The sequence below is a fragment of the Podarcis tiliguerta genome (genome assembly GCF_965153285.1).
Source record: "Podarcis tiliguerta genome assembly, chromosome: 6".
NCBI lineage: Eukaryota > Metazoa > Chordata > Lepidosauria > Squamata > Lacertidae > Podarcis > Podarcis tiliguerta.
The window spans coordinates 42,218,228-42,229,211 of record NC_139539.1 but is presented as its reverse complement, the minus strand read 5'-3'; the positions used below and the strand labels follow the sequence as shown (position 1 = coordinate 42,229,211).

Sequence of the window (10,984 nt, the reverse complement as noted above, 5' to 3'; positions counted from 1 at the left end):
ACATACTATAGAACTGTAACCCTTGGATCGCTTTGGTCTAATTATGACATAACAGTCTACATCAGCAACCTTTTTCAGCCGTGGGCCGGTCCACCATCCCTCAGACCATGTGGCGGGTTGGACTATATTTTTTGGAGGGAAATGAACAAATTCCTATGCCCCACAAATAACCCAGAGATGCATTTTAAATAAAAGCACACATTCTACTCATGTAAAAACATGCTGATTCCTGGACCACCCGCGGGCCGGATTGAGAAGGCGATTGGGCTGCATCCGGGCAACGGGCCTTAGGTTGCCTACCCCTGGTCTGCATCATTTTTATAAAACAGTGGAGGGGTAGTGTCATCGGGGCACAACTTCTCTATGGAAGAAGCTGTTTCTTTTATAGTCATGAGACATATTTGGCATGATGTGGAGTCCTTGTTTTCTAGAGCATTGATCTTCAGTTGTGGGTTGGACCCAATATTGCATCCCAAGGTGTTTTAATGTGGGACTTATCAGCAGTGCTACCACCAGACAAATATATGGTATTAAATAAATGATTCCGCAAATGCATGTCTGGGTTATAGGTGAGCCTGAAAAAGTAGAAGACTACAGTTCTAGAGTATGAGTTACAGCACAGTGTTCCTCACTTGAGTTTGAGGGGCCTTACCAGTTGAATCAATCTTATACTCAGCTGAGCAGGAGATTGATGCCAAAACATTTCCTCCATTGCTGTACCCTTTTGGGGAATGACCACAGTTCCAGTTTCCATCATTCCTGGAGAACCAGGTTTCCCCATCAGTTGCCCTGTGTCATCCAAGATGACTCAACTTTCAGACCTCTGCTCTTGGATCATGTTGGTAAGTGTAAAGGATGATGAGCATATACTGTATATAAGCAGAATTGCTGCAGAATGTTTTTCCACAGCTTAATTCTGTGCTGGCCATGATGTTCACAAAGGCACCAAACTGGGCAAATAACAGGCTATGCTTTGGATGCTGCTGAAGCAATGTATTAATTATATTTAAGTGTCCTTTTCATTAAATACAAAATTAACAGTTTGTTAATAATGAAATCTAAAGAAATAACTGGGACGCGGGTGGCACTGTGGGTTAAACCACAGAGCCTAGGACTTGTCGATCAGAAGGTCGGCGGTTTGAATCCCCGTGACGGGGTGAGCTCCCGTTGCTGGGTCCCTGCTCCTGCCAACCTAGCAGTTCAAAAGCACGTCAAAGTGCAAGTAGATAAATAGGTACCGCTCCAGCGGGAAGGTAAACGGCGTTTCAGTGTGCTGCTCTGGTTCGACAGAAGCAGCTTAGTCATGCTGGCCACATGACCCGGAAGCTATATGCTGGCTCCCTCGGTCAGTAAAGCGAGATGAGTGCCACAACCCCAGAGTCGGCCACGACTGGACCTAACAGTCATGGGTCCCTTTACCTAAAGAAATAACTAGGTAATACCAAAACATTATAATGAAGGAGATGAACACACTAGGGTTTAACTTGCACGCTTTTATTTCTTAATTTTCTGCCATGAGTTTAAACTGAAAAGCCTAGGTAAGAGCTGGATAATCTGGTTTTATGCCCAGTTGCAGCATTCACAGCTTGTATCAAAGACCAAGCCAGCCTGGCAATTCTGCTCATAGGTGACTCCATTCAGACAGTGCCAGAAAGCATTTCTGTTGTTGGCCACGGGGTACAGACCATTGGCTTTGCCAGCACAGAAACCGCTACCACCACTGCTGCCACTGCCAGAACTTCCACTGCCAGAGCTTCCACTGCCACTTCCTCCACCGCTAGGAGCAGCTGTGATTGGAGGATTGGGTTGGGCAGGAGCGGTACAGCCTGAAATAGAAAAAAAGCATCACACACTTAGATGTACAGGATCAGTACAGGATCAGAAGCAATGATTCTTCAACATCAACTTCGTTGGACTGGTCATGTTGTGCGGATGCCTGATTATCATCTTCCAAAGCAACTACTCTATTCCAAACTTAAAAATGGAAAGAGTAATGCTGGTGGTCAAGAAAAGAGGTTTAAAGACTGTCTCAAGGCAAATCTAAAAAAAGTAGAATAAACACAGACAACTGGGAAACACTGGCCTGCGAGCACTCTAGTTGGAGAACAGCCCTTACCAAAGGTGTTATGGACTTTGAAGACACTCGGACTCAGAACGCAAGGGAGAAACATGCTAAGAGGAAGGCACGCTTGGCAAATCCATATCGTGATCAACTCCCACCTGGGAACCAATGTCCCCACTGTGGAAGGCCGTGTGGGTCAAGAATAGGCCTCCACAGTGACTTACGGACTCATTGTTAAAACCATGTTTATGGAAGACGATCTTACTTGGCTACGAGTGAGCGCCAAAGAAGAAGAAGACAGGATCAGTATTGCACGTATTCTTCCTTTGTCCCTAATTAGTCGTTATTTAATTTAATTATAGTCAGAACCTCTTGAAATGGTAGAAGCTTGGTGGAACAAAAATGCCTTTACTAAAAGGTCTAAAAACAATGGGTAGGATGACTACTAAACTTGACTTCTGTGCTAGGCTATAGTTTCCAAGATCAGTTTCACCAAAGCAGAAGGTATTGTTGTTTGTCATTGCTCTAGTCTTTTCTGTCTTGCTGCCTTGTTTGCTTGAAAACTGCATGATGCCACCTCTCCCATCTCCCTCCAAAACCACCTTCAAAGCTCACCTTTTTTGTGACTGAACCCCTTAGTTCCCATGCTCTGCTGAATTAGGGGATCTGCCAGTTTCTGTTCTCTTAGTTTCTCATTTTTCTAATCTTAATCCAGAATGTATCCTATGATGTGCATGATGCTCCATGCTCGAACCATTTGTATGTGTTTTAAGAAAAGTGGTGGGTTTTTTTATTATTAGCATTACTGAGACATGACTGTATTGCCATTTATGCAAATGTTAATTTGAGAAAGCGTCTTGTTGCTGGTACTTACTGGTGCTTTGAAGACCAAGGGCATTCTTCAGGGCAGTGATCAAGGGGTATTTGCCTTGGTTGCAGAAAGTTCCAGTGAAGTCATCCAAGTCAATGGCCCAAACCATGGCACCTCCAAAGTTGTTCTTCATCAGCCATTCAGCCTTTGAAGAAAGAAACAAAAAAACCAGTCCTGAAGCTACCAGGACATTCTAATGCACCAGAATGAATGTATGCTTTTGTGAGATGACTACCATACCTTGATCTGGAAGCTCTTGATGTTGTCATAGCCCACCCATTCATTGCCTTTGTAAGCATAAGGGACATCTTGAGGACCATCCCAAGCTTGAGTGGCTCCATTCTTCAGGAAGGTGCAGATCTGGAAGGGAGCAGACACACAATATTACCAGCTTACATGCTTGAAGAATAGCTTGCCACAGGGCTTGGGGAGGAGATGCTTTGTGCTATAACTGACTTATTAGTTTTTAAACATGATTTTAAAGCTGTTTATCTTTGTCAGAAGATTCCTCTGATCTTATGTCTCCATTGCTTGAATCTGTAATGCACATTAAGGAGTCTGTCAAGAACAAAGCTAGTCAGGTTTTATCTCCCAGGAAAGAAATTTAAAACAATTTTAGCATGAACTCAGATTTCATATGTTGCCTTCAAACAGAAAAACTATGGGTTATTTGGAAATGTGAGTTTGACACAGTTATTCTTGCACCTAATGCTGCAATAAGTACTGTATAAATTAAAAAATAAACACAGTTACTGCCAGTAACCTAAAGGTAAAGGTAAAGGTACCCCTGCCCGTACAGGCCAGTCTTGCCAGACTCTAGGGTTGTTCGCTCATCTCACTCTATAGGCTGGGAGCCAGCGCTGTCCGCAAACACTTCCGGGTCATGTGGCCAGCGTGACAAGCTGCATCTGGCGAGCCAGTGCAGCACATGGAACGCCGTTTGCCTTCCCGTTGGTAAGCGGTCCCTATTTATCTACTTGCACCCGGGGGTGCTTTCGAACTGCTAGCTTGGCAGGCGCTGGGACCCAACGACGGGAGCGCACCCCGCCGCGGGGATTCGAACTGCCGACCATGCGATCGGCAAGTCCTAGGCGCTGAGGTTTTACCCACAGCGCCACCCGCGTCCCGCCAGTAACCTACAGCAATCTTATATTTAATTTGAGTTTATCTTGTACTGCTGTTTTTATAGATTTGAGTTATGAAATATTTTTGTCTGTGTTCTGCTATTTTTAAAAATATAGTTGCTTGAGAAGTTGGCTATTAACACTTTTGGAATGCATAATTCCAGAACAGTAACCTTGTGCTATCATAGCAGTTAACTAGTTTATTCTTGCATAAAATCATATAACAATAGCAACAGCTAATTTCATGAAATGAATATAAAATAATAATAAAATTATTTGCAGTACTATTTCATGCTAAAAAATGGTCCAGCAATGGACTCATAATAAATTGAGACTTTTCTAAGTGTTCCTCCCACCCTAGCCTCTGCTGAACCATAAGCTTTTTATCCCCTAGAAAAAAGTGAAGCTCAGGTCAGGCATTCACTGCATGATGTTTTACTTTATTTTATATCTTTCTTGCCTTCCCCCATAGTGCATTGGTGGGTCTCTGGGAGAAGATGCTCCACCAGGTATCTAGGTCCTGAGATGTATAGAGCCACGTATGTCAAGGCAGGCACCTTTAACTTGCCTCTGTAGCATAGTGGAGCTATTTTGCAATAGGCAGCCCCTAATTGCAGCTTCCAAACCAACCTCAAAGGCAACGCCATTTACAACACATTACAGTAAAAATCCAGTCTTGAGTTTTTCAGCCCATGGGTTACTGTGGCCAAGAATAGCTGTAGCTGACATACTAGATGAAGCTGGCCAAGACGTTTCTTGCCATAGAGGCAATTGTGATAGATCTAGGAGCACCCCATGCTACATACCTGTTCCTTCAGACTGGGTACAATGATCTCCAAAACAGACACTTGCCTAATCCTCATCTCATCCCCTATCTTGTTGAGATAACAAAATCTGCCCCTAATTTCTCACGGACATAACTTTGTGTCACATACCTCATAGTAAGCCCAGAAGCCAGCTTGTCTTGTATATGGTCCAGCAGGTCCAGCCCCAGATGTTGGAGCACCAACAGCTGTGTTGGATGGGTTGCTGAGGATGAAGGTGTGTCCATAAGTTGGGAATCCAACAATGAGCTTCTCAGCTGGGGCACCGTTGTTCTTCCAATAGTTCATGGCATATTCCTATAAGGAAAACACAGTGCTAAAATGTCTCCAAAGACATAGTTGGAAGTTTTCTTGAGCGAATTTCCTTACTTAAAGCCGATCTCTTTATTTCTAGTTCCCTTGCTCTCCAATCAGAACATTTAGTGACAAAGCTTCTGAAATATACTTACAACATTGAAGTAGATGTTGCCACCAGTGTCTGCAGGACCTCTGTACAGAGGGCTGTTCTCTCCAGTGTATCCCTCCCAGGAGCCATGGAAGTCATAGGTCATCACATGGAAATAGTCCAGGTACCTGTTGGGGAGGTAGGTATGTAGGTATTCAGAGATGGGTTCATTTGTGGCCAATTTGCTATCTTACCAGGTTGACAATTAGAATTGTGATATTGATATGGATAATCTATAGCTGGTCTTCTAAATTCTATGCAGAAAAAGCCCAAAATCCATTAAGTAGGGCAATACCTTTATTAGGGGTCAGCCAAAATGTCACAAAACAGTGAGCAAGCTTTTGAGTTCTCTAGAATTCTTCATCAAGCTGAGAGCAAAGCAAAGATCTGTGTTAAGGTGGAGTTTAGGAAGAGAGAGCAGACCTACCCAGCTACCCTTTTGCTTTATTGAGGCAGAAAAGGGTGATATCTCTTTATCCATTGCTCACTCAGTATGCACATGCCAGGCACCTCTAAGCAGTAGCCCAAGTACATCTGCAGTACAGTATACTTACTGGCCCAGCTGAGGAATTTCATAGCCTGACTCAATGTTGGAAAGTCCACCAGCCACAGCAGCAGTGACCATGAGCCTGGGCTTGTTGGATTGTTGGGCTTCTTGCTCAAAGGCTTCCCGCATTTCCTATGAAAGAGAAGAAGAGCTATAGCAATTACTTCTGCATCATGCTGTATATTACCCTTCTACTCTAAGGAGGAAACCCCTGTTTCATATGATAAGCACAGACATTGAGAGAGTCAATAGCAAAGTGGTAGCTGGAACATCTGAGGGGCTGCAGGTAGGTAGTTACTAAGACATGGTGGGGCAGGACTCTTATTTTTCCTGCAACATAAAATAGGAAGCTAGAGTGCAGCAGTCCTGTGTCCCATGCAGTCATATCCATAACTTTCAATTTATTCAGAGATTCTCTGGAGTTTTTTCTGCCCATCTTCCTTGGTATACATAGAACTGAAAAATCACAGTTACATCTATGCATTTGATGCTAGCCCTTAGATATGTAAAATTTCCAGGTGTCCAGCTTTCTTCCTAGGTGACTTAAATATCTCATACTTGTGTATGGGAATTGCTTAATTGTCCACAGTATCTTTTGCAAGGGAGGGGGATAGAGAGAAAACCAGAGTACGTTGACTCCGCCTATAGTGACCTCCTGGCTCTGCCTCCCATTAGCTGCCCTACCCACAGCACCATCTCTAGCTTACCTTAACCAGAACAGTAAAGAGGGCCTTATCCTGAGCAGTGCTGCCTCGAGAGCCAGGGTACTCCCAGTCAAAGTCCAGCCCATCAAATTCATACTGGCGCAGGAATTTGATGACTGAGTTGATGAAAGTCTGACGAGTTGCGGAAGTGGCAACCATTGCATTGAATCTAGGCAAGAACCAGAGAAGTGTAGAATTAGGGGAAATAACTACAACCAGCACTCACTCCACTCAGCAAGAAAAGACTTGATGAAAAGTTGCAATGGACTACCCAATACAATGCCAAATCTCAAGATACAGCAACCCATCCACCCCAAAGCAGCTGTCACAATTGTGAAAATGGTGCCCCAAATTTATACACCGGGGATCCCATAGTCAGGTACCAAAAATCTAATAATTGTAAATGGTTCAAATAAGTGAGCCAAATCCAATCTGCAGGGGAGATAAAAACCTCCCGTATCATCAGTTGACTTGTGAGCCAATTCCTTTCAGATCTCAAATTAAGGTTATGATAATTCAGACTTCGAGTCCCTGAGTCAAACCCCATCACTGAATTGTCCCAAGAAAAATGTTATGGTGCTTACGGAGCTGTTCCAAAGTTCCAGCCTCCAATAGCCAGGAGAGTCTTGAGTTGTCCATTCCTTGAAAAAAAAAGGAGTAAGAGAGATTAAGTTCAGTTCTGTATTTTTTTTATTCAGCATCCCCTGATGATTACTTTTCCTTGGGCAGAAGGGACACTAAAGGTAAAGGTAAAGGTACCCCTGCCCGTACGGGCCAGTCTTGACAGACTCTAGGGTTGTGCGCCCATCTCACTCAAGAGGCCGGGGGCCAGCGCTGTCCGCAGACACTTCCGGGTCACGTGGCCAGCGTGACATCGCTGCTCTGGTGAGCCAGAGCCGCACACGGAAACGCCATTTACCTTCCCGCTAGTAAGCGGTCCCTATTTATCTACTTGCACCCGGGAGTGCTTTCGAACTGCTAGGTTGGCAGACGCTGGGACCAAACAACGGGAGCGCACCCTGCCGCGGGGATTTGAACCGCTGACCTTTCGATCGGCAAGCCCTAGGCGCTGAGGCTTTTACCCACAGCGCCACCCGCGTCCCCTTAGAAGGGACACTATTATGCTATAAAATATTGACTGTGACACATCTCATATAAGGCTATTCAAATAACCATTTTTGTTTGTTTGTTTGTTTTTCTCCTTTTTCCTGGAGCAGTGAGAAATCATTCTGCTTTCAAGAAAGCTGATTATTTAGACCCATTTCATTCTAGTTTCCACTGAAATAGCCTTGGCCACCCTGTCTGATTATATTAGGTGATAGACAAGGAGAATTGCAACCCTATTGATTCTATGTGGCATTTGATATCATTGACTCCTAGATCAGTTCTGTTAATGCGTTGTCTAGTTCACAGGGTTCTACTCTGTCTCCCATGCTTTTTAACATCTATATGGGATTTGGAGGACAGTGTTATCAGCATGTTAACATAAATAACAAAGAATGAATCCTGATAAGATAGAGGTACTGATGGTGGGTGGTTTCTGGGTCTGGGAATTGTGTAGATTGCCTGTTCTGAATGAAGTTCCACTTCCTGAAGGAACAGGTGCATAGCTTGGGAGTGCTCCTAGAGCCATCATTTTGACTAGAGGCTCAAGTGGCCTCAGTGGCTAGGAGGACGTATTCCCAGCTATGGTTGGTCTGCCAGACATAGCATTTCTTAGACCAGGATAGCTACCTGACTACAATAGTACACGTTGTGCTAACCTCACATTTAGAATACTGCAATATACTCCATGCAGAACTGCTCTATGTGGGTCTTTCAGATAACAAAGTTGCATTTTTTTTTTTAAAAAAAAGGTATACAACTTTCACTGGAATTTGTATATAAATGCATTTGTACCTGAAAGAGGTCTGATGCTGCTTGATACCTTCTAGATTTGTCATATCTTACTGCAACAACTTCACAAGAGAAGCCCTGTGGTTCCCTGCCTTATACTGTATAATATCAGGCATTTGCTACCAGTCATGCAGATGTTTTCAGAGGGGCACTCTGCAGAAAATGATCTGCAGGCAATATAAGAAAATAAACTAGAACCAACTTGTCATCAGGCAACTTACTGGTTTTTCAGCCCGTTGAAAGATTGGTAAAGGGTCACATCATTCCACTCAATGGTGGCGATCTCGTTGTTCTTCATGCCAGCAAATGCATAGATCAGCTGGGTACACAGGCATGGGTCAATGTTGTCAGGTTTGAATTTTCCCAGGCCTGGTCTGTACTGGGCCCAGTTGGTAAAGTAGCATGTCAGCTGGTAGGCAGAGCCTATGGTTAAGAGAAAAGTTGTGATAGTAGTAGGATATGTTGCATGTTGCACAATGAACCCAGAGTGGCTGGGGAAATCCAGCTAGATGGGCGGGGTACAAAATAATAATAATAATAATAATAATAATAATAATAATAATAATAATAATAATAATTTATTGCAGACCAGGATTTGGGACAGAGTCTTGGACCTCATTCAGAAGAATAAGCAAGAACCCCTCACCCATAAACCCCCAACAGGGTGTTTTGAAATAAATGAAGGAATGCACATTACCATGTAAAGGGAGAGGGCATGAATTCAACTCAGAAATCTCATTATCTTAATGCTATTCCTTAGGAACAGGCAGATCCATTTTTTAAACATTTTATTTATTTGGTGTATTTTTGTTTATCTCCCAAAATAAGCTCCTGAAAGTGGCACCAGTGGCATAGGAGATGCTCAACACAGCTCAATTGCTTTCCCTCTACCTGTTTATTACTTACCCAGCTGAGCATTCAGCAAAAGCGCCAGACCTACGAAGGAAATAAAGAGTAAAGAAATAAGCCATTGAGGTAGGTGTGTGTGTAAGAGAGCCCAATCATATGGACTTAAGAATGAAAGGCATTCAAATTAATGATGAACCCAAGAATGTTTTGAATTAAATAATAATGGCTCTGAGATTCCCACCCCCCCCAAGGAAAAACAAGCGATTTCCCCTAATATGCAGTTTTGGGTGTTAGTTTCACTAACATATGTGGTTTTATGCACATTTCCCCTTAATATATGCATTTTTGTTTGGCTGGCAAACTGCATCACAAAATTTGGAGAAGAGTGCATTTCGAAGCATAGCCGTGTTTCAGTTTGTATATTGGTTTGAGAAATGCAGATTAGGTAGTCAATAAACTGCAAACAAAATCGAATTTCCCCTCCATCCCTACTCAGAAGTAGGTCTCATTATGTACAATGCAGCTTTCTCCCAACTAACTGTTGATAGGATTGCAGCCTCAGTCACATTTCAGACTGGCCCCTTCATTACAGTGTTTAAGAATAAAACGCAATAACACAATGTATAGACATAAAGTGGTCATTATAGAGTTACCGGTAAGGAGAATCAACTTGGCCATGGTTGATCTGTGTACCACTTTTCCATAGTTCTCAACTGCCTTTTATAGACGGCATCCTTATTTAATCACATGGCTCCTTATCAGAAAAGATAACCAAATCGGCTTTTTGACAAAGCTAATTGGTAGTTAATGGATTAATAGATAGGTATTTCCATCTCACCTCTGCAGTTTGCCGTTATTTTCCTACAGCGGATTATGTAAACCTGCTGCCATTATGGAAATGACAGAGCTACAATAATAGCCTCATGGACATAAAGCCTGTTTGCGAACGTGTTTGCTCTAATCTGTATGGAGTTGATAGCTATTAATGCTTCTAATTGTTATAACAGTATTTGGATTGCTGTGTAAACAGCGTTTCAAGGAATATGACTGTGGAATGTTAGTGGAGAGAATGACGATAGATAAAATTATTTCAAAGTGAACTGTAAGGCAGGGAGACCCAACAAGGTTTTGTGTATCTATCTGGTTTGCTGGTACTGCCAGCTTTTGTGGAGTCACAGTTTTGATGTCCTTGCTCTATTCAGCCACTGATTCTTGTGGTCAGTTGTCCTTTGCCTCTACAAAGACTCAGAGCTTGGTTCCTTTGCTCTTAAGGGACGCAAACCTCTACAATGACTCTGTTCGAACTCTTTTAGGGAAAAGTTAATAGTGAAATGGCATTTACAATTAGTGGATGGATTTCAAGCAGTTGTCTTTACTATAATCAGTCTGGGGCCCTGTTGTAATAAAATATTTGGATTTATGTTCACTCATACTGAAATCCTAAATTTGGGTGGGATCCAGAGGACTTCATCAGACTTAAGTCCAATTTATCTCAGTTAGCAATTAGTTAAAAGTTACAAACTGGTATGATGGTATTTGGAAAGTTAGAAAACCAGTCTGGGTCATCTGCATAGAAATCTTTGCTTTTATTTCTTGCATATATACTACTGGAAATTATTCCAAAGTTAATTTTGGTTTATGTGAATCTTTAAGTGTTATTTC

At 42.7% G+C, this 10,984-nt stretch overlaps 1 protein-coding gene across 2 annotated transcripts; it reads right to left on the bottom strand.

The window, feature by feature from the left end:
* Positions 1–1,478: 1,478 nt before the first annotated feature.
* LOC310679810 (acidic mammalian chitinase-like) lies at positions 1,479–10,083 on the bottom strand. Of its 2 annotated transcripts, none has more exons than XM_083445569.1 (11): positions 9,976–10,083; positions 9,380–9,409; positions 8,695–8,896; positions 7,162–7,218; positions 6,581–6,746; positions 5,881–6,005; positions 5,331–5,454; positions 4,993–5,178; positions 3,174–3,293; positions 2,937–3,078; positions 1,479–1,826 (listed from the first exon to the last, which is right to left on the bottom strand). In XM_083445569.1, exons 1-11 carry the CDS (start codon positions 9,998–10,000, stop codon positions 1,561–1,563), a joined length of 1,443 nt encoding a protein of 480 aa, XP_083301695.1. In that variant the 5' UTR covers positions 10,001–10,083; the 3' UTR covers positions 1,479–1,560. The 2 variants fall into 2 exon arrangements, with proteins under 2 accessions (XP_083301695.1, XP_083301696.1); XM_083445570.1 differs by having other exon boundaries at positions 7,162–7,314; positions 7,695–8,896; positions 9,976–10,016.
* Positions 10,084–10,984: the final 901 nt, after the last annotated feature.

Excerpts from the sequence above, each read along its gene's own strand:
- LOC310679810 (XM_083445569.1), bottom strand. The coding sequence starts at position 10,000 with ATGGCCAAGTTGATTCTCCTTACCG. Across the intron at positions 6,747-7,161 it reads TGGAACTTTGGAACAGCTCC|ATTCAATGCAATGGTTGCCA; the intron begins GTAAGCACCATA and ends GTTCTTGCCTAG. Across the intron at positions 5,179-5,330 it reads GCAACATCTACTTCAATGTT|GAATATGCCATGAACTATTG; the intron begins GTAAGTATATTT and ends TTTTCCTTATAG.